The sequence below is a fragment of the Acipenser ruthenus genome, chromosome 13 (genome assembly GCF_902713425.1).
Source record: "Acipenser ruthenus chromosome 13, fAciRut3.2 maternal haplotype, whole genome shotgun sequence".
Classification (NCBI taxonomy): domain Eukaryota; kingdom Metazoa; phylum Chordata; class Actinopteri; order Acipenseriformes; family Acipenseridae; genus Acipenser; species Acipenser ruthenus.
In genome coordinates, this window is record NC_081201.1 from 31967598 (window position 1) to 31991695 (window position 24098).

The 24098-nt window shown below is 43.4% G+C and overlaps 1 protein-coding gene across 1 annotated transcript in view; it reads left to right on the top strand.

Annotated features, from left to right (window-relative positions):
* LOC117417830 (pro-neuregulin-3, membrane-bound isoform-like) overlaps positions 1–23564 on the top strand; it is a 117815-nt gene extending 94251 nt beyond the window's left edge. The window contains exons 3-9 of the mRNA XM_034030190.3: positions 4296–4369; positions 12176–12202; positions 14071–14173; positions 14668–14776; positions 15794–15930; positions 17960–18142; positions 20178–23564. Of these exons, the coding sequence (XP_033886081.1) occupies positions 4296–4369; positions 12176–12202; positions 14071–14173; positions 14668–14776; positions 15794–15930; positions 17960–18142; positions 20178–20691 (1147 nt within the window). The 3' untranslated portion in view covers positions 20692–23564. The remainder of the gene's footprint in view (positions 1–4295; positions 4370–12175; positions 12203–14070; positions 14174–14667; positions 14777–15793; positions 15931–17959; positions 18143–20177) is intronic.
* The last annotated feature ends 534 nt before the right edge of the window (positions 23565–24098 follow it).

Genomic DNA, 24098 nt, shown 5'->3' on the forward strand with positions numbered 1-24098 from the left:
AGAGTGAGAGCAAGTGAGAGAGAGAGAGAGAGTGAGAGCAAGTGAGAGAGAGAGAGAGCGAGAGAGAGAGAGAGAGAGAGAGAGAGTGAGAGGTATTGCGATAATCTGTAAATTTTGCTGTACTGTATAAGTAGTGCACAGATAACTTCTTCAGCACTCTCAGGCTGTTTGTTTATCATTTTGTAACTTTGAATGTTGAATTTTCTCCTTTTAAAAAATGGAGTTAATTAAAGACAGGGCCCTAAGTCAAGCAGACAATTGTTTCAATTAATACCTTTGTCAGTGGAATGATCGTTAGTGTTCCTAGATCTCCTGGTGGCTGTGCCTCTGATGCTGAGTGAGTGTGGAAGGGTGTGGGTGTCGCTGCCACGCTCCAGTGAGATCGCCTTCCTCACGCAGACCCCCATCTCCCCTTGCTCTGCCAATGACTTTAATCGTCTCTCCTCTCCCAAGTTATGACATCTAAAATTGTATCCTCGGGGGGCTGCGAAAAAAGCAGAATGAATTCAAGTTCCAGATCAATAAAGCCAGCCCCCTCACTTCCAATTCCATCGACGTATGTACTTATATTAATTCCTATATTTCATCAGCATGGATCATTTGAATCCTTCAGCAGCAGTCAGGTGGAATGTATAGAAAGCAATATAATAACCACCATTATTATTAGGGTTTTTATTTTCTCTCCCGTGCTGTGCCTGGGAGGCACACTGAGCTGATATCGCTGCGCTTCTTTGATTCAAGCAACACTGGACTCATCTCCCAGCCCGTCTGCACCCTTGTGCTCAGATATCGCTTTTTAGTTCAGTTTTTAATTAAGCCATCTTCATCCCAACACAGGAATGTAGGCCCTGTACTCGTCTCCCAATAATTACAATCCGCTGTCATGAAGGTTGTTATTTCTGGTCTGGGAATTCTGGGAAAGGGGTCGGACTTTCTTTCAACCCTCATTTCAACTCAATTTAAATACCTTCACTGCTGAGACAACGTTTAAAAGTATTGTTCAGGGTCAGCAATAAGAACTGAGCCAGGGGTCAAGAGGCACCTGCTCCCAATTATGAGGGGTGCACAGCTTTCGGCTAACCAAGGAACAAGAGTTGAAGTTTTTCATTGAACACCTCTCTCACTAACTTTTTCTATTGTTATTTTGTACAATTGTATAATCCGAGTAGCAGAAAGAAACACTCAGACTATGTTTGTTGTAAATGATTCTGTGCAGAGTACTATAAAATTGTTGTTTTTATGATTTTATGGTATTCTCAGTAATGTTACTTATTCTGTACGGTTAAGCCTGTCTCTTACATTAGATGATAATGCTTACAAATATTCCATCCAGTTGAGTTTCTCTCTTATGGTCAAAGTGAATATCCTTTGCAGGGATATGGATGGTAAAACACAGGGCTGCAATCTGAATCCGGGAAGTGTCTGTCTCAGTTTCAGGATCACAGAACCGAACTGGCCAGATTGTAACAGGACAGCTATCCCATTATCAGGAATGCTAGACACTGGAGCTGATATCCCGTCATGGGGAATGCTAGACTTGTACTGTAGTTAGCATGTTCACAAACTGCATTCTGCCAGCTGTGACACATTTACCAGTTTAGAGTTTAGAGTCTCTGGATCACTTATGTAAGAGACAATCTGCCATGTCACTGGTGGTCAGGTCTTCCCTTACATTCAGGTAAGTGACTCCTGGCTTGCTTTTTGTATTGATTTGCACAATTTATAACAGAACCCTTTTTAAAAACTGAGACACAATTTACACTGCGCAGTTCAATGTAACACAAGAGGCACAATTACAATGATACATTTTAACAAGTAGTAGTGTGAGTAGTAGTCAGGGCTCCACACAAACGTTTTGCCTTAGGCCAATGGCACTTACCTATGCTAAGTTACAACACTTACCTATGCTTTGCCATGCTTTCACTATGCTTTATTACACTTTACTATGCTTAAAGTTTAAATGCTAACCCTGTGTTCAGTTTGTGTGTGGATGGGGAGCAGGTAGTTGAGATACTGACCCTGTGTTCAGTTTGTGTGTAGATGCTACCAGAGTAATTCTTACTAGATGATTCTACAACCTGCTTGTAAAACAATGACATTCACCCAGACGGAGGCAGCGCTCCGAGTTAACAGCTGCTGTAATGTGTCTATTAATGTGAGGGTTTATTTATATATGGGCCTCGGCTGAATGTTTCCAACGGAGGGTAAAAATCAAGGCTGTCAAATGAGATCTGTCAGCTTCCCTCTTATCTCTGAGCTAATTGAAACTGACAGAACACAGGATGAATATGGAAAACAAGTTTTATTGTGAATAACCCCCCAGGACTCTGCCAAGGAATTGCAGATACATTAGTACTAAACATTTAAGAATAAATTAACACATTAAAACAATAAAAAAAAAGATGAAGAACTATTGACGCAGAGGTGACCTGTTTATTCATTTTTTGTTCTTTTGGTAAAGCAGCTGTACTGGCTCACTAAATGGCAGTGATTTGAATCGTTGTGGTCAGCCTGCACTTAAACTCCCACACTGCACTGGGGCTGCCGTGTAACAGAGCTCTATCAGTGACGTTTTTCTGCACTGCCATGCTAAGTTATGTCCCCATTAGAATGTATTCCAAAGGACTTCAGTCTGCCACTTACCATTGCCGAGATATTAGTTTGGCAATCTCAACATAGCCCTCAGTGGATTTTAGTCTAAATCACAAACCAAACTCCACCATCACACAGCCCAGCACGAATGCTCGTCTCTGCTAGAGAGTAGAGCTGCATGGGTGGGTATTGCATTGACTGCTCAATATGGCCTCCATATCACAATCTGTAGGTAATATAAAGGAATGTAGCCACACTAAAAAAAGTAAAAAAAGGACATACATTTTGACTAGAAGTCTTTTCCCTTATTCCTAATGGATGGCAGTCCATTGAATCTGGTCTCCCTTTGTCTTGTTCTCCGCCCCCCCACCATTCGCAGTGACTATGGCTCTGATTAGGACCCAGCCAACACTCAGCTTTGCCTCTTTGAGAGATACTTAGATCTCCATTCTGTAACAACTTGATTCTGCAAGTCTTATTGAAATTCCAACTTGAATAAACCAGCTATAAAAAAATGAAATCCCAATCAGAAGGAAGAAAGAGGAAAGCGGAGGATTTCAGTGGAGAAGTAAAAGCGAGCAGATGTCATTTTCACAGTTGGGCTCAGTCAGACTGATAGATCCAAGCTCTAGTGGTTTATCTGAGAGTTTGGATTGCCCATCAGACACAGGGACTGTTTGATCTGGACTCAGTGGGTTTTAAACATTTCTAACAAGAATGAGTGTTTCTGATGTTCAGCTAGCCAGCGAGATCCAGGGTTTATAATATTTCAGCTGGTTTTTTTTTCATTGTTAAGGCTTTTTTAACACAATCCAGCAAGCAATTCCTCCTAGCCATTTCCCAATTCGACAATCTCTACATTTATTAAAATGATAGCAGTTTTTCCTTCCAGTTTTGCTACAGGCCAGATTGCACTTTTTTAGGTTGCTTCTTTTTGCGACTGGTAAATCAATGTCGTCTTGTTAATCGCCAGCACAGAAAAGCGCTCTTGAGCGCTGCTGGCAGATTAGGGTACTGGGAGAGACAGTCAGGCATGCAGGCTGAGAATTCATGGCACACTGCCAAGCTCCCACCTGGGAATCTCCTCTCTGTCTCCGCTCTCCGCTTCATAGGAAAGCTGGTATGTCTGTTGGGGCTCCGTTCTCCAGGAAGGGAGACGATAACCATCAGACTGACCCTCGTTCTATTGAAGTTTACCGAACCACACCAGGATAAAAGCAAAGCAAGGTGTAATAAAGCAAATCATGGAAAAGTATGGCAAGGCTACATAACAATCATGATTAACCAAAGTAAAGCACAGGACATGCAAAGTACAGTATAAGCATGGGGAGAAAAGTTTGGTAAAATGCAAAACTACCTTTCAAATGTATTTTGAGTATCAATGTGCAAGCACTACCCTCCCCCTCTCACTATCCCTATTCCTTGCCCCTCTTTCTCTCTCCCTCTTTCTCACTGTCTTTCTTTCTTCCTCACTCCTCTGTTTCTAATTATAATGTAACACAAGGAAATTTTCAGGTGTCTCTCTGGCAGTTGTTGATTTCACTATCTGACAGTGACATTTAAAAAAATTATCCTCAGCTGGTTGCTTGAATAAAGACTGTTTTGACTTAATATCTTGAACCTTGCTCTTCTCTCTCTCTCTCTCTCTCTCTCTCTCTCTCTCTCTTTCTCTCTCTCTCTCTCTCTCTCTCTCTCTCTCTCAGGTGCAAAGAGGGGTACCAGGGGGTTCGCTGCGACCAGTTCCTTCCGAAAACCGACTCCATCCTCTCCGACCCAAGTACGTTCCCTCACCTTCCTCTGCTTCTCTGCTTTGCTGTGTGTGTCTGTATGTCACTGATTTTACTAAGGAATACACAGTAACTATCAACTTACATGTGTTCTGCATGATTCTCTGTTGCGGTTTCTGCTTAGAGCATTGATTGCCATTCTTACTAACTATTCCTGTAAAACTGTTCTTTTTCAACCACTGGGCCTGCTTCTAAAAGCTACATTCCTGATTTGAGGTGGTTTAAATAACTGTTGTTCTGTGCAACACAAGACTACTCAGGACCACAGAATGCACGTGAATGGCAGGTAACCAACACTTTTCATCAATACAAATGACTGTGTATATTACTGTAGAACTTATAGCCCTGTTATCTCTATAGGACCTCCAATATGTTGGGTACAATGCAGCCCAGCACTCTACCACAGAGTTACTCAAACCTACTGCCTTCCACACTGTAGACCAGCGCTTTCTCAAACCACTGAGCATTTCAAATCCACTTCCTTCCACACTGCAGCCCAGCAATCTAACCACTGATCTTCTCAAATTCATTACCTTCCATACCACAGCCCAGCGCTTTGTCTAACCACTGAACTACTCAAACCCTATATATGTGTTTTAATAATTAATGATGTTTGATTATATGTTTAAAAATGTTTTACTGCTTCTGAATAATTGTTTTTAAATGTTAATGCTGCTAATAGATTTATACAGCAAATAATACATTATTAATCATTTTTTAAGTATTAATAATTTCCAAACAAATGCTTTATTTCTTGGGTTTCCAATACAATGTTGTTGGTTCGTTATTTCCATTTCTTTGGAGGTGAAATATCGTTTCTGAGATGAATGGCCCAGAATCTCTCCTGTTCCCAGTGGTTCACAGACTGCAGCCAGAGGAAGCTGTATTTCTTAGAGATACCTGATACTTGACCCTGAGCATTGCTCTCCTCCCCAGTTACTATTGCTCAAAGCTGCTTGCTCTACAGAGTAAGAAATAAAAAGACTTTTTGTAGCGTCAGGAGCTTGATGCATCTATACTTCAGGGACCAAATCACTGAAGCTTGTCGTTGCAATGCTGTGCTGGTTCTGTGAGTAAAGCCTCAGTCACTGAAGCTCCAAGCCTTGAGATGCTCACGGCTTTCCATGCAGGGTTTGTTTGCTTTCCCTATGCAGAAGCATCATGCTTTCCTTCTCTTCATCGTGTCTGAAAATCAATATATTTGTTGCTGCTTGATCTGTGACAATTACAACAAAGATTCAAGCTGGCATTTTGATTCAATTTGCCCACTGAAACAGGTGAGACTCTGCTCGGCTGGCCACAGCAGATTCTTTTTTTTATGGTCATCGATTTCTGGAGAATAAACTTGTTTTGGAGCACCGTAGTGTGAAGAATATTATCAGCCAGCTTTGCAATAAGGAGGCTGCTTGCAGCCACCCGGGTCGCTTGGAGGTTAATCATATTCCTTCCACTGGTTTGCTTCCAGTGTTGTGTGGCAGGCAGGCGGGCTGGCGGGCTGGAAGAGAGAGAAGCGGTCCGCTTAACCCCACAACACAGGGCAAGCAAACAGCACAACTATACCTGGCTACTGACACAGGGGGTAGGATAGGTCTGGTCAGCCTCGCACTGCACACATGGAAGAAACATATGTGCCTTGTGTATGACATGCAGTATATATGTAACGCACACATGGTGTGACATGGAGTCTAATACTCCCCAGGCTAGATTCTCAAAGCTCTCGTCAGAACATTTCCTTCATTTTCTACAGCTACCAAACCACAAATAAACAAGTTTGTGAATGTGTCCCCTTATCTAACACAATACACCCGTATTTCTGAGGCACTAGGGTCTGACTTTTTTAAATCAGATTTTAAAGTAGAATCATGTTCTGTTCTGCTCAAAATTCAAATCTCAGTACTAGATTTTTTTAATATACAATAAACAGAAGTTTAATAGCATTAGAAATACATTACAATTAATTAATATATATATATATATATATATATATATATATATATATATATATATATATATATATATATATATATATATATATAATTAAAGGGTGAAGCTTATCCCAGAATAAATAATATAATACGGAAAGAAAATACAAGTGATATAACATGTCCTATATTTTGAACATATAGATTTCCTGTACTTTAAAAACATATTTACTTCTGATCAGTTATGTCTTCCTCCCATTTAGTCCCTTGAGTGGAAACTCATGAAAATGCTAGTTCCCTTCTACCTTCTTATGCTGATGCTGCATTTGCAACACAGAGCAAGAAATAAATCCTAATAACCTAACATTAGACATTAAACCCTCCAGCTCCATCCACTCCCGGGACAGACTCTTTCTTATATGTTTTGCCTTGTTGTCATTAGAAAGAGAAGCTCAGCTAGCCTCGGAGGACAGACTTGTTTAGGATCGTAGCCCCAGGGTCTCATGTTGGTTGTTTTGTGCATACGTGACAGGGTTGATTCATGCTTGTCACAGAGGAGCATAGGGTTATCCTTGAACTGGGATCCGCACTCTTCAAGTGTCAATGCTCAGCAGCCACTCTGCATTGTCAACATCTTCCTGGCTGCTCTGCAGTACACGTGCCATTGTGCCTTTCATATGTGAAACATCAGTGAGCTCACTGTGTAGGTAATAGCGCTTTAGCGATCCTGTATCACAGGTAACCAGGCTATGCCAATACCTGTGAGATGTATTAGACCTTGCTGTTGTTTTTTAATCAGCCCAGTTATGGTGGCTGTGTTTACATTCCTGGCTGCAGTCCCTGAATGAGCAGCATTGCTCTTTCCGATGTGGATGCACCAATTAACTCCCAATTGAGTGACGCAGCGATAGGTCCCTTATTCACCCAAAGAGGTGTTCTCTCTTCCCCAAGCTAGCTGTGCTGGCTGCATTCAGCTGCAAAATATACAAATCTACAAAATGATAGCTCTGGAACTCTCTCTTTCTCTCTCCCTCCCTCTCTCCTATCTCTCAGTCAAAGAAACTTGTAAGTTGTCTCACAAATAAGGCTCTGCGTGTTTACTTCCACAGGCCTTGAAACAGCAGAGCCAGCCCAATAACCTGAGAATAGAACAGAATGAAACAGAAAGAAAGCTTTTCATCTTTCAGGAGCACTGCACTGCAGCACGCATGCAGCAACTGCACTCAGTGACACAGACTGGCATACAATGACACCCGCACTGGGACAGACACATGGACACGAATCACACAAACACTGACAATGACATACACACATTCATTTCCTGAGCATGCTGTATTTCATTTAAATAGTTTGTTATATTGTGTCTATGGGTGTTGCTTTGGAGTGGCAGGCATGTTTTACTCAGGGCAGGGTCTCTGAGGGGGTCACTTTTGCCCCGTTTTTGCCTATCTGGTCAGGTTTTGTACCTAATACTCCATGCATCCAAAGGACTATTGTATTCAATAGAGAGCAGAGAACTTTCTTAAATTGAACAATGTTCATCCTGCTTTGGCATACAAGAAAAAATTCTGAAGTCGCATTGCTTTTTTTTTTCTTAGATTCATGATAAACACAATGACAAAGCCTGGCTGTTTGTTTGGCTGTGCTTTCCTTCTTAACCAGATTCCTTTTTATTTGTAATGAGTCGTCGGTTAAATGTATTTGCTACCTCCATTTTTTTTTAAACTGAACACAATACAATCCCACAATCCCCCAATCCCCCAGTGACCTCTGACACACGACAAGAATTTACGAGGTTAGGGAGGTTTGGAAAAAAGCACTGAAACACTCTTGATTACACTGACTAGCCACGGGCAGCCGAAGCCTGTAGCACCAGGAAACGAGGCAGAACCAGCTCTCCTCATTATCCTCTGTTCATTGATACAGTAACAGGGAGTCTCTTTGCTCTTTCTATTTGGCTCTGCATTTAAAATCAGACTCATCCTCGTTAAATAAGGGTAAAGGGTAAGCAGCTTCAAAGGCAATTCGATTCATTTTTTCATCTTTGCCTTACCCTCGTATGATGTTTACAAGCATCCTGAGTGGTTTTGAGAGCTATTGCTCCAATATTTCACTTTTTTGAAAATGTTATTGAATTTTTTTTCTGTATTAGAATCCACCTGGCATGTGCAATCCTAGTTACCGGTTCCTTGTGAGTACTTCCTGATTCCACAGAAATCACGTGATGCTGTGAACTTTCAACTCAGCTGGACAGCAGAGTTGAAATGTCACAGCATCAAAACGAGGAAGTACTCAAGAGAAGCCTGTAACTAGGATTTGAGAGGCTTAGATAATGATTACAATTTAACATTGGAGGAGTAACAGAACTAAAAATCTTCTGAGACAGATAAAAAGCAAAGGTAAAAAATAAAAGAATAATAAACAGCTACTAACCATTTAATGCAATTAGTGAAAATATTGGCCCGTGTCCTCATAAGGATGGAAGCAAACCTTGAGTCAAATATCAGCAAAAAACCACATGAAACGTTTCCTAAATGAATTGTCTACAGGAAGGGAGGATGTAGGCTAGTTTTGAGACACTTTGTTCTAATTTGAATTGAGGTGACATAGCCATTCAGAAGCACACTGTATTGCCATCAGCTGAATATTCCGTAGAGCCTCTTGTTGTTCCTATCTGTTCATGTTTCTTCCTGTTCAGCACTCAGCTCACATCATCCTGAGCTCAAACCACACAGGTGTGATTCTGTTTGAAATGAACCAGCAGTCTTCTGGGTGAGTAATGAGAATATTATACCGCTTACACCGGCCTCTCCAACGCTTCAGCACACACTGTTCTGTCAGTATTGAGTCTAGCTCTATTTTAACTTTAACTTTATCTTCTGAACTCCAAGGTCCGATAAAATATGAGCAGTCCGCTAACCAGCTCTAGAGAGTTGGAGAGGGGCCCACTCTACATCTCAATCAGGGATACAGGCAGAGATACAGGCAAGGAGAATGTCAGAGATACAGTCAGGGACAGCGTCAGGGATACAGGCAGGGAGAACGTCAGAGATACAGGCAGGGAGAATGTCAAGGATACAGGCAGGAAGAACATCAGAGATACAGGCCGGGATACAGGCAGGGAGAATGTCAAGGGTACAGGCAGGGATACAGGGAAGGAGAACGTCAGAGATACAGGCAGGGAGAATGTCAAGGATACAGGCAGGAAGAACATCAGAGATACAGGCCGGGATACAGGCAGGGAGAATGTCAAGGGTACAGGCAGGGATACAGGGAAGGAGAACGTCAGAGATACAGGCAGGTAGAATGTCAGAGATACAGCCAGGGATACAGGTAGGGAGAATGTCAAGGATACAGGCAGGGATACAGGCAGGGAGAATGCCAGAGATACAGGCAGGGATACAGGCAAGGAGAACATCAGAGATACAGGCAGGGATTCAGGCAGGGAGAACGTCAGAGATACAGGCAGGGAGAACATCAGCGATACAGGCAGGGAGAACATCAGAGATACAGGCAGGGATACAGGCAGGGAGAACATCAGAGACACAGGCAGGGATACAGGCAAGGAGAACGTCAGAGATACAGGCAGGGATACAGGCAGGGAGAATGTCAAGGATACAGGCAGGGAGAACGCCAGAGATACAGGCAGGGATACAGGCAAGGAGAACATCAGAGATACAGGCAGGGATTCAGGCAGGGAGAACGTCAGAGATACAGGCAGGGAGAACATCAGAGGGCAGCAATAACAACTAGAGGTAACCCCTCACAGTAGAAATTCAGCTTTCAGGAGTCATTTCAGAGACTGGATTGTTTAGTGAAGGATCCCAACAATAACAACAATACTGAACAGCAGAGGACACATACACGATAAGACATTGAACAGACAGGAAATCAAATACCGTATTCGTAGGACAATGCAGATCATATGAAATCCCTTAAAAGGATATGGCAACATGTAAATAATTATTTTATCAAGGATTGTGAGGCACTGAGAGGGAAGAAAAGCCCTCGCTACAGAAACCAGGGCAGTCATTGTAACTCCTGAGTGTGTGAGAGAGTTGTGTGGCACCCCTGAGGGTGAGCGGTGAGTGTGCGAGAGAGTTGTGTGGCACCCCTGAGGGTGAGCGGTGAGTGTGCGAGAGAGTTGTGTGGCACCCCTGAGGGTGACCGGTGAGTGTATGAGAGAGTTGTGTGGCAGCCCTGAGGGTGAGCGGTGAGTGTGTGAGAGAGTTGTGTGGCACCCCCAGGGTGAGCAGTGAGTGTGCGAGAGTGTGCAAGTGTCGAATTAAACACCCACTCCACCCAGAGAGCACTTGACAGCAGTGGCTGTTTAAACACAGCAATGTGAGGAGCACACATTCAGTTTGATGCTGCTTCGTGTTCAGTTTGCTGAATTCAAGGCCAATTCAATTTGTTTTAGTGCTGTTTATAAAGATGACTGTGCCTTTTGGGAAGAGTGCTGGGCAGGGAGCGCTATTGCGCTGAAACAAATGTTGCCTGGGCTGAGGCTGTGGAGTATGGATCCCTACAGTAGATGAGCAGACAGATAGATACACAGAAGTAGAGACAGTGGAAAAACTGAATCCTCAATGCATTTCAGTCTCATAGAGAGAGGACAGAAATAGAAGGTTTTTCAATCAAAGGCTATGAGGAAAGACTTGAGGGGAAAAGAAAGAGGCAGCAGGAATCCTAATTCACAGTGTAGCATACATGCCTCCCAATACATCTGCTCTGTTCTTCCTGTTATTTTTAATATATTTTTTATATCTGATGTACTCTGAGAGTAGTTGTGGAAAAAAAGAAAAAGAGATGGGGAGAGAGGGGAGAGACAAACAAGGACAGGATTGCCTCTTGGCATTTTTAGAACACAGCATTCTAATGACAAATAGTCTGCACCTTTTCTTCTTAGTAATCCTAATTGTTGCTGTCTTTTCATTTGAAGTCGGTACTAAGCTGTGAAAAAAACTGCCTGTGTGTACGTGTGTGTTTTACATAACAGTCTCTCAACTCTAACCAATAAACCACACTTCCTCCCTCCCTCCCTCCCAGTCCCTCATCTCTGAAGGAGAAGGGGGGGTGGAGAGGATAAGGGAGGGAAGAGGAGATGGGTGAGTCTTCCTCTGTCCCCTTTATATACGCACCCATTTGTTTGATTGCTCACTCACAGAACACGTTTCAGAGTCATTTCAAACAAGACAGGTATACAGACATACAAGCAGACTGACAGACATGTAGTGTAAATAGACAGAGAGGCAGGCACATAAGCAGGCAGACAGACATGAAGGCAGCTAGACAGACAGGTAGACAGACAGCTAGACAGAAACACAGACCCCTAGGGAGGCAGACAGACAGACAGAAGGCTGCAACACTCTCTCTCTCTTATCACAGGCTCAGAGGACTGTGTCTGTCACTGTATGTGCTCAGAGTTTGAAGTTACAAAGCATTGCTTGTCTGCCTCAGTCTGCCCTACTTTCAAACTGAAATCAGAACAGCGGCACAGACTCCCCCCTCCTCTCTCCCCATTCCCCCCACCCTCCTCTCTCCCCACTCCTCTCTCCCCATTCCTCCCCCTTCTCTCTCCCTCTCTTCTCTCCCCATTCCTCCCCCCTCCTCTCCCCACTCCTCTCCCCCTTCTCTCTCCCTGCTGGTCTCGCTCTCTCTTTTCCTAAACTAACAAAATCAGGAAACATAAAACAAGGCTTTTCTCACTGGAACTTATCAGAGGTTACTGGACGTTTCGAGTCACCCTGCAGAACACAAAGGCATTCATTCTGCCCTCCAGTGCTCACAGAATAGACCTGTCTGTGTATCTAACAGTCTCTCCCTCTTTTTTTCTCTCCTCCTTCCTTCTCTCAATCCTGTCCCCTGGAGCAGCAGACCATTTAGGGATTGAGTTTATGGGTGAGTAGAAGATGATAATCTCTTTATTACTTTATATCTGCTGGAGTTACATGTTAGTTTTGCATGCTAGTCTGACCTGCTGTTAGGCATTCCCTTACTGGCAGGAGTTGAGAGGGCAGGGGAGAAAGTGGAGGGGGAAAGAGGGAGAGGCAAGGTAAGAGGTGAGAGGGGAATAGAGTGAAGGGAAGGGGAGTGGAACAGAGGGCAGTGGAGGGGATGAGGGTGGTCTGTTCACACCAGTGGGGAGCAAACTTAATCCACCCCACAGCATTGAGAAGTCAGGAGCTACCCCCCCCCCCCCCCCCCCCCACCCCACTAGAGCCAGTCACTTCATCCTCATGCAGTACAGTCAATGCAATAAACAGCACACACCCACTCTCTGAACAAAAATAGTTACTGACACAAAATTAGATACTTTATCAATGGCAAAGTGACATCAAAAGTAAAAAAGTTTTTTGGCAGGCAGCAGACTATGTTCAGTGATTTCAGCACCATATCAGTGGACAGCTCCCTGGTACACACTGTGAGCTCAACAGCTTTCTACCTGTAAGCACAATTTCCACAGTGTAGTACCTGCTTGCATTCAGGGTTTGGTTATTGTGTGTATTGATTGACCCTATATGCTATAATCCTCTGCAGCAGTCATCTTCCTAGTGCTGTCTAGTCAGGCACAGACTATCATAACCCTTTCAAAGGGAGAGAGAGAGAGAAGATGCTTAACCAAGTCATAGAGAATCTTTTAAATGCTTTCAATGACAGTTTGAGAAAGAGAGAAGATGTGTGTGTGTGTGAGAGAGAGAGAGAGAGAGAGAGAGAGAGAGAGAGAGAGAGAGAGAGAGAGAGAGAGGTAGAGCAGAGATGCCAACTGCTATGTTTTGGGCATAGCAACTATGATTTTCATGCAGTTGCTATGGTGCTACGGGCAAAGCCCTTAAAACTACAGTTAGGTGTCTTTGAATGCAGTTACATTAAGCCAATGTACGTGCTGGGCTCTTGCCGCTCTTTGTGAGAGGAACTTGCAAGGGATTTCCCATGGCTTTTAGGGTGTGTCCTCATCTGAAAAGCGTATTGTGATTGGGTGCCTCTGTTGATTTTTATCTTACAAAGTTGGCATCTCTGGTAGAGAGAGAGTGTGAGTGCATCTCAGTCTGAACAGCTTGGTTACTGGTTGATGTCGACCCTCAGAGAGATATTCATTCCATTGCCTGTCGCTCAGCAACTGGCTGAAGGGGTATGTTTGTTGTTTGCAGATGGCACCTGATTGGTCACAAATTACAGACACACAACACTGGTCACAACTCACAGAAGCACAACACTGACACACAACATGACTGTACAATCAACACAACACTCCACTCACACACTCCTAGTCCCCCAGTCCTCGGTCCTCAGTGCTCTGATTACAGTGTACAGGAACCACTTCACTGATTACAGCACACTCATTTCACACAGCCTGGGGAAACAAGGGGAAATAATTCATTATAACGGACTCCCAATTTAATATTCACTTTGAAAGAGAAATAATAAAGCTCTCCAGGGCCTGGAAGATTTTGGCACTTGCCTAGTCACTCACCCCAGACACAGAGCGCCTTGTGAATGAGACAAGGGGCCGAGACACCCCCTGCCTGACCCTGCTGACAAGTCATAAGCCTCTGTAGCTGTCCCCTGCTGCCATTTTACCATTCCATTCCTTAACAGAGAGTGGCAAAGGTTTTAATACTGTTCTCTCTCTCTCTCTCTCTCTCTCTCTCTCTCTCTCTCTCTCTCTCTCTCTCTCTCTCTCGCTCTCTCTCTCTCTCTCTGTCTGTCTTGTCTGTCTGTCTCTCTCTCTCTCTGTCTCTCGTTCACTCTCTCACTCCTGTGTACAGAGAGTAAGGAGGTGTACCAGAGGCAGGTGCTGTCAATCTCCTGCATCACGATTGGGATCAGTATCCTGGGCACGCTCTGTGTCGCCTTCTACTGCCGCAACAAGTGAGTAAGGGGCCATCTGGTGGCGGGGAGCCAGCCAGCCAGCCAGCCAGTTCTCAGTGGGATAGCCTCTTCAGACAGTATGTGACACCATATAAAACTGTCAAGAAACCAGCAAGACTGAACTGAATAGCTGAACTGCTCTTTCCTGCAGCTACAGTACATTGCTTCTTGCAAGTTTCATATTGTTACAATTGTTTCATTCCTCTTAGAAAGTTTGTATTCACTTTTGCACTTACATGTTCCATGCTCTTATTTATTTATATTAAAAAAATGACCAATGCTGTATTGGGGAACATCATGATGAGTTTCAGCATTCCAAAGACAGTGTTTAAATGTCTTATTTATAGAATCTGTTCTGTATTCCATTGTTCTAATATTGATGTTATTATCTCGCTTGTTCTCCCCCTGCTCACTCATGCTCAATTAATATATGAAGTTCATTAGACATAAAAACATTCTTATGCACTCCTGAGCTAAACCTGCTTTCTCCCCAGGAGACGGAAGGAGAAGCTCCAAGCTCACCTGAAAGACAGCCACAGCCTCAAGAGCTACAGCCTCAACGCCTCCAGCCTCATGTCCAAATCCACCTTCAAGCCTCAGAGTGTAAGTTGCAGTATCTTCTCATTGGATTGCTCTTTATTGTATTTGATTGTATTGGGATTTAGTCTTCTAGAGCACCAGGGCTAACACCCTCATTCTTCTTCAAAAGTGGATGAATTAGAAATACAAATATGGAACTCACATTGGTGTCACCATCTTAACAGCAGTTTTGCATTGCTTAACTTTATTGACCTGTATGCTACTGTATTGGAATATACCAAACCAATGGACTGGGAGGTAGGAAGGGGAGTATCATTGTCTAGTGGTTAGAGCTAAAGGACTATGAGGGTGAGGGGGGCAGTGTGATCTAGGGGTTAGAGTTGAGGGACAGAGAGAGAGAGAGGAAGGCAGTGTGGTCTAGTGGTTAGAGCTGAGGCAGGAGAGATCAACTGGAAGAGGCAGGCATTGTGATGGTCTAGTGAAAGAGGGATGTAGTTTAGTCTAGTTTTGTTCACGGTAGATTATTTTTTTTAATGCTTTTGTTTGATCTGTCTTGAAAAGCACACTCTTGAATAAAGGTGCATGAGAGTACTCTTGATAATACGATGCCTGTGGATTGAAGTTGTCTGAAGGGTCATTTCAATTCTCCATTAGAGGAAAGCTGAGCAAAGTGAAGAATGGGAGACAGCTTTAAAGCAATCAATTCCTCCAACTCATTCAAAACAACCCATTCATCCAAAATCCCTGTCATTCAATCTTATCAACAAGGGCAACAATAGGAATAGTACATACCTCTCCGAGGGGTGGCTGCTGTTGTTTATTAGTGTATAGTAAGAAGTTCCAAAAAACACTGAGCAAAAAAAAAAAAAACTTTCAATTCTCAAACATATTAGACCTTTTTTCCCCAATGGGAGTGGCTTGGTAATGGTTTATAATGCATTTTGAAAATGTTCCCATTATCTGCTGTGGGATCAGGAATGACCAATGATGTCATGCTTGGACAGTGTAAGGCATTATATGTTTCCTATTGAAAGCAGTGGGTTTTTTTCCACTTTGTGACAAAATTGTGTTTCTCTGCAGTATTGCAAGGCTCCTGTGCCCTCCCCTGCACTAGGGGGCAGTGTTCATGAGTCCAGTTTCTCGCATGGCGGGGGCACAGATTTCACAGGAGGCCGATCCCCCCACACCAGGATTTCGCAGAGGGTGAAACAGCACAGGTATGACATCAGCAATGCACAGTTATCTATGATCAAAGTGTTGCAGTGTCACTGGCACAGATACTGTATGACATCATCAATCTTTACTCATGGAGCTGTCACAGAATGGCTAAACTGTAATTTGGGATTAGCTTTTGGAATTGGGGGAAGAGAATGAAGAAAGTATTTCCTAAGAAGGAATATTGCAATCCGCAATGACTAGCAGCTGGCTGATTCTATTCTGTAGTGCACTATGCTATAGTCTTGGAACAGTGTGATTGAGCTGGAGAGAGTTTATTGCTGTAATAGAGCCATTATTTACACTAGTTAATGTTGTAATCATTTGTGATATCCTTCTATTATGGTACAGTTAGTGTAATCCTGGGATACTCTGTTAATTCCATCTGTAAATCTGGTTGTACTGTGTGTCTGTCCCAGTATAGTTTTCCGTTCTGTGATTCTGACAAGCAGTTTGGTTCAGTTTCTCATACAGCAGATTCAGACAGGAGTTCCAGAATTCAAGCATGTTAAAGTGCTGCAATACAACATTTCAAATCTACCAAGCACAAATACAGGGAATGCATCAGTGGGTTGCAACTCCAAATAACATTACTAAAAACCAAGGTAATGTCTACAAGTGTAATAGTAAAGTGCATTAGCGAAATGCATCATGAAAAATGCAGTAGAGAATGCATCTAAGTGCTGCCATTAGTCCACCGAGTAACATCAAGAAACCCATATCATATAAGAACAAACTCTTGACATTGTTATAAAATGGCTCCCAGACTGTGTTGCCCCTGATATAATAATATTCAGCTGTGTCTTCATTGCAGATAGAATTCCTGGATAGTGTTCTGTGTTTATCTTCAGCATACAGTAATTTCCCAGATTGTGTTTCATGATATTCCTAGTGTATTTACAGTGTGTTGTGTTATTTGATGATGTAATCCCTGAATTGTTTTGTGTGTAATTCCCAAATCCTGTGTTTGTGTGTAATTCCTGAATTGTGCTGTGTGTAATTCCTGGATTGCGCTGTGTGTAATTCCTGGATTGCACTGTAATTCCTGGATTGCGCTGTGTGTAATTCCTGGAATGTGTTGTGTGTAATTCCAGGATTGTGCTGTGTGTAATTCCGGGATTGTGGTGTGTGTAATTCCGGGATTGTGGTGTGTGTAATTCCTGGATTGTGGTGTGTGTAATTCCTGGATTGTGCTGTGTGTAATTCTGGGATTGTGGTGTGTGTAATTCCTGGATTGTGCTGTGTGTAATTCCTGGATTGTGGTGTGTGTAATTCCAGGATTGTGCTGTGTGTAATTCCGGGATTGTGCTGTGTGTAATTCTGGGATTGTGGTGTGTGTAATTCCTGTATTGTGGTGTGTGTAATTCCTGGATTGCGCTGTGTGTAATTCATGGAATGTGCTGTGTGTAATTCCAGGATTGTGCTGTGTGTAATTCCGGGATTGTGCTGTGTGTAATTCTGGGATTGTGGTGTGTGTAATTCCTGGAATGTGCTGTGTGTAATTCCAGGATTGTGGTGTGTGTAATTCCTGGATTGAGTTGTGTGTAATTCCTGGAATGTGCTGTGTGTAATTCCAGGATTGTGCTGTGTGTAATTCCGGGATTGTGCTGTGTGTAATTCTGGGATTGTGGTGTGTGTAATTCCTGGATTGTGGTGTGTGTAATTCCTGGATTGAGTTGTGTGTAATTCCTGGATTGTGCTGTGTGTAATTCCTGGATTGTGGTGTGTGTAATTCTTGGATTGTGGTGTGTGTAATTCCGGGATTGTGCTGTGTGTAATTCTGGGATTGTGGTATGTGTAATTCCTGGATTGTGGTGTGTGTAATTCCAGGATTGTGGTGTGTGTAATTCCTGGATTGCGTTGTGTGTAATTCCTGGATTGCACATAATTCCTGGATTGTGGTGTGTGTAATTCCTGGAATGTGCTGTGTGTAATTCCTGGATTGTGCTGTGTGTAATTCCTGGATTGTGCTGTGTGTAATTCCTGGATTGAGTTGTGTGTAATTCCCGACTCCCATACTATATGTTGCAGGAGCAGCTCACTGTCTCACAGTCCGGACCAGCAAAGCCGAGCCACACACAGACTCACCCCTCGCAGGACACCGCCCCCTCTACGTGGGAGACTCAATCCTATTGGAGGAGCCAGGGATTCTGGGCCCGCCTACCAGCACCTGCAGGAGGTGGAGCCATCAGAGAAGGAGGTGGTGCAGGAAGGGTGAGCGACAGGGGGCAGGGCAGAGGATCACTCTCCCATTAGCACAGAGCTGAGAGCTGTATCAATGGGGGTGCATGGAGTGAATCCATGTAAAAGAAGAGGTGGAACCCCAGAAAATAGTAAGGGTGTCCAACCTATGAATGAGACAATACCTTGGTTAAATTGAAGTCTTGCTGCAGATTGATTCCCAGTGACTCTGACACAAACAGGGAGTGTTTGACTCAATGGCAGGCTGACCTACATTCTGGTCTCTCTCTGCCTGCTGCCAACCTGTGTTGCCATGGATACAGTCTGCAGAGGAAGCAGGGCTAGGAGTAGAGGCCGAGGCACAGTGGGAACGGAGTGGCCCTGCTCTGCACTGCCAGCCTGCACGTGTGTGCTGAGCTCCCCATTCTACAGTAATGCAATTCAGCAGTGTGGAGTAGTGGTTAGGGCTCTGGACTCTTGACCGGAGGGGCGTGGGTTCAATCCCAGGTGGGGGACACTGCTGCTGTACCCTTCAGCAAGGTACTTTACCTAGATTGCTCCACTAAAACCCAACTGTATAAATGGGTAATTATGTAAAAATAATGTGATATCTTGTAAGTCGCCCTGGATAAGGGTGTCTGCTAAGAAATTAATAATAATTCATAAAACACATACATACAAATGCTTCCCTGAAACTATCCATTATATTATTAAACAATTGTAAGTCGCCTCGGATAAGGGCGTCTGCTAAGAAATAAATAATAAAAATAAAAATAATAAAATCACCAGCTCCATCTCTGCTCTCTAAAGTCTGGCCTCTGTGTGCTGGTTCACTCTGAGAATCCTCAAGCACAGGAGAGAGTTTATCAGTGTTCAAAGGGACTGCCGATTGTTTTGTTAGTGCCTAGTTTCAAAGCAATGCGATCAGAATCTCTGAAGTTTAAATTCCGTGCCTCTTCAACATTCCTGAAATGTGCACTTCTTTAACAAAGACACGATTGCAAATGATAATTAATGCAGTTTCCAGATCGAGAGAGGCGTGCTGGGAATTGACATTTCTAGGTCGAGTGTAGTGTTCTGTATTTGACGTGGACCAGTTTGTACACATCCTTGATGAAGGCTTAAATCAACAACAACACCATTAGCAAAGATATAACTCAGTGTTAAATATGTATTGAATGTCTGAAGATGGTCTGTGTCAGAGATTATAAATGATTACACAAATACTATATGCTCAAAACCTCCTGGCCTGTTATGTCATTGTTGTGAATAAAGATAATATAATTACTTACGGCATGATATTATCTGCAAACCGGTTCTGGTCCCTCTCACGGATGAGTGCAGCTCACTTACTGAGTAGGACGGAAAGCAACCCTGATGAAAGCTCAGCCATGCTTTGAACAAATAATCTGTGTGTAATTATTTATAATCCATGACATGCTGCGCTTCAAACACTTGCTATGCCTCTGTTGAAATATTCATAACTCTCTCATTGTTAAGAAAAATATTCAAGATTTAAGTTGTGTGACAAATACCACATAGCTTCTAAACTTGATCTGACCAAGAACAATTCTACAGTTGCTTTTGTATTGACGCTAAAGTGGTTCCACGTGTTTGCGAGTAGTTTGATGTTAATTTGTTTGGTGTTGATTTAAAAGGGGTCATTTTCCATGTCCCAGTCTTCTTTTGTCTTCGCTGGGAAATGCCTAAAGCCTTATCAGCACAGCAACACCAGCACATGTCTGCCTGGTGATTATCATTATCAATACAATAAAAAAACAGTTTTTCAGCACAATCCTCAAATGAAACAGCTGAGGAGGCTTTAGAGGGTAGGAGACACTATACACATTGGTGAGGGTATGGAATGGGTTACTTAGACACGTTGTTAATGGTGAATCCCTGGGATCCTTTAGATCCAACTTGACAGTTTGAGATCAATAATCAACTAGCAACTGAATGAGCACTCCTGGTCTGAAAGGACTCCTCTCGTTCATAAATGTTCTCATTTTCTTATAGCTTGTCCAGCTTGATTGCTCACGCTCTCTCCTTCTGTCTCTTCCCTACACAGGCACTACTCAGTAGGCGGCACCCCCCCACTACACCCCCAGGATGTTTTCTTAAATATGCAACCCCCCCTCTGTGCTTCTGCTTCAGGGGCTGGAGGGGCGAAGCCTGAACTGCAGTGCAGCCTAGATCCCCAGAGAGCCTGGTCTATCCCTATCATCCCCTCTGTCCAGGGCCCTGATGACCCTTCCTGTATGCAAACGAGCAGAGAGCGAGGGGACAGGGGCTGTGCCTCAGCACCAGGGAGCTCCGCCCTCTCTCTCAGCCCTGTGCGCTCCCCAGCTGCATTACCACCCACTGGCCAGCAGCAGGAGGTGGCGCTGTTGCTCCACACTGCTCACGAGCAGCTCAGGGTGCTGGCATACGCTCACAGGAAGTGTGAGGACTGCAGTCTGGTCCTCCCAACCAGCTTCATGTCACTGGCTATAAAAGGAGGAGGTGTGGCCAAACCCACCCCTGCTGAGACCCAATTGGTCCATCCCAGAGGTCCCCACAAAGACAACTCTTCCTGTCAGTGAACCATAAAGAGGTGTAGCTGATCTGATCTTGGACCAATCGTACTGCAGAGGAGGAGTTTCAAAATGTGACTGCAGAAACAACATATGGGAACAAGCAAATACAAAAAAAACCTTTAAAAACTCAAACAACTGACAAATGGAAGAAATGAAAAGACATACAGATGGAGGTTCAAAACAAAAAAGAGAAATTATTTATATGCATTTATTTAAAATGAGAAGCATCTACTTAGAAAGAAAACCAAATAGTCTATCATCTCCATGGTGTTTTTAATTGTTAAAAAAAGTTAAATGTAAAGAAGTAAAAAAAACACAAATGATAAAAGTTTGAATTTTTACAAGTAAACAGTTATGAAACTCACTTCAAACTGCCTGCCATTCTCCCTCAATCTGTACCCCTGTGTAATGTAACAGAGTCCCCAGCTCTCCCTCAATCTGTAATAGAGCCCCCAACTCTCCCTCAATCTGTAACAGGGCTCCCAACTCTCCCTCAATCTGTAACAAAGCCCCAACTCTCCCCCAATCTGTAACAGAGCCCCCAACTCTCCCTCAATCTGTAACAGAGCCCCCAACTCTCCCTCAATCTGTAACAGAGCCCCCAACTCTCCCTCAATCTGTAACAGAGCCACCAACTCTCCCTTAATCTGTAACAGAGCCCCCAACTTTCCCTTAATCTGTAACAGAGCCCCCAACTCTCCCTTAATCTGTAACAGAGCCCCCAACTCTCCCTTAATCTGTAACAGAGCCCCCAACTTTCCCTTAATCTGTAACAGAGCCCCCAACTCTCCCTCAATCTGTAACAGAGCCCCCAACTCTCCCTCAATCTGTAACAGAACCCCCACCTCTCCCTCAATCTGTACCCCACTGTAACAGAGCCACCACCTCCCCCTCAATCTGTACCCCTCTGTAACAGAGACCCCACATCCCCCTCAATCTGTACCCCTCTGTAACAGAGCCCCCAACTCTCCCTCAATCTGTAACAGAGCCCCCACCTCTCCCTCAATCTGTACCCCTCTGTAACAGAGCCCCCACCTCCCCCTCAATCTGTACCCCACTGTAACAGAGCCACCACCTCCCCCTCAATCTGTACCCCTCTGTAACAGAGACCCCACATCCCCCTCAATCTGTACCCCTCTGTAACAGAGACCCCACATCCCCCTCAATCTGTACCCCTCTGTAACAGAGCCCCCAACTCTCCCTCAATCTGTAACAGAGCCCTCACCTCCCCCTCAATCTGTACCCCTCTGTAACAGAGCCCCCACCTCCCCCTCAATCTGTACCCCTCTGTAACAATGCCCCCAACTCCCCTTCAATCTGTACCCCTCTGTAACAGAGACCCCACATCCCCCTCAATCTGTACCCCTCTGTAACACCTCTCCCTGATGAAATGCACAGTTCATTCCCCTTCCTGAATTGGGGTGACTCTGTACACCCTTTTTTCTTCCTTTCTTCCTGCTTGACCTTTGTCCTCTGCCTGAAAATCCTACTAAAAGATTTGCGGCTGGCAGGTTCAGGGTTTCGATTGGCTAAAATTGATCTATCAGCATTGTGTGTATTTAATCAATTTGTATTTTCTTAAAACCCTTATTCCCAGCTGAATGTTGGATTGTGTTAATATTTTACAACCCCCCCCCCCCCCCCCCCCAAGTTAAAACTCATAGGACGCCTGTAGGAAGTTTGATTGAAATGTCTGAATAGAACAGGACAATTCCACAGGCGCTGTATTTTTTGGATTAGTTTTTACCTTTGAGTGTGTCCATGCTGCACACTGTGGCTGTATCATCCATAACTATTAAACACGCCATAGAGCTACATTTAGAAATACTGAAACAAAATGACTGCCCAGCGTAGCACAGATACTGTCGCTCCTGAATGGCTTCACTCAGAGAGTTTAACCAATCAGAACCCTGGACTCAACGACATGACAGAAGTGTTGGAGACGAGCCCCGAGATCTGGGCACTGTGAGGGAGTGCTGGAGAGAGTTTCTATTCTTTTATGTTTTTAAAAACTGAAGGTGTCACGAGGCTGCTATCTCATACACTGAGGGGAGGGGGTGCCAGGGCTGTGCAGTAAATTCAGAGTCAGGACGTTCCCTTAACGAGAACCCATTCAGATTCTCATAAAACTGCCAGGCACCCTGGAGAACAAGTTTTTTCATCGCCACTCAATTAATCAAAGCCACATGGTTTTTAAAATATAGGGCACGAAGCCCATTACAGTCTAAGGGAAACTATAGCATTTTAAATGGGATGTGCTTTTAACCTCACAATTATAGAGGCTGAAAAGAGGAACAAATAAATTAACAAATATCCCTGTGTATTGGCTGCTGCCACCCAAAGGAGCTCATCAGATTTCTTTTTAGTCACACTTCAGTTTAAGGATCGATTTATAAAAAAATCTATAAGCTTGTTATCAAAGGTGCAAGAAGGAATCACAGCTTATTTCAGTGCTGTTTTCATGAGACTTGCTGTCATCTTATTCATTATCCAGTTTCATACAACACCTTCTTTACATGTTCTTATAACACTGCATTGTTACAGCCTTGATGTATTATTAATGACAGCAGTCTAATATTGTTTAAAAGCACCTTTGTAACACACTCAGAGAGGTTTTATAGATTACACATATCCTCAAACTGAAGTTATGTTAATAACAATGTAATTACATGTAAACTGAAGCCTGAAGTCTTGACATCATATTTAATTCAGATTAAAAAGCAACGGATCCTGTGTGTTCATGACCACGCCCACCCTGTTACTGAGGGATCAATGCTGGGTCTGGGGTTTGCTATGGATTGTTTTCTATATTAATGTTGCGTTCATATGTATTCAATTGTAATTATTTAGAAACTACTTTGTAATTACATTATTATAACTGGAAGTTGAAATAAAATGTTACATATATATATATATATATATATATATATATATATATATATATATATATATATATGCCTGTTAGGTATTCCAGTACTGGGTTTAAACTGCTATTAAATAGTCAAATTGTCACCAGTAAGCCAGCTGCTGCTAGATAATCAATGCTTTGAACTGGAACACACATTTACTGTTTTACTGGAAACAACATGCCATCACAGGTGCCCTGGTTCTAACACTGTGGCATGGCATTGGCAGCACTGTGTGTTGGTTGTTCATGCCATATCCTGAGATATTACTTACCCATTCAAAGAAATACGTTAAAATGTTGTTGTATCATTGCCCCTCAGTACAGACCCACTGCTTGCCATTGTAGTGCTGCTGTCTGCCTGCCTTCCTATTGAAGAGCATTTGTAAATGAAGGTTCAAGGAAAGGTGTATTTTTTTATCAATGTCTCTGTGCAGTGCAGCTGCAATGAAAGTTTGTGCTGTCTGACTCAGTGAGTCTTGTATTCTCTGTGCCAGGATTGCATTTT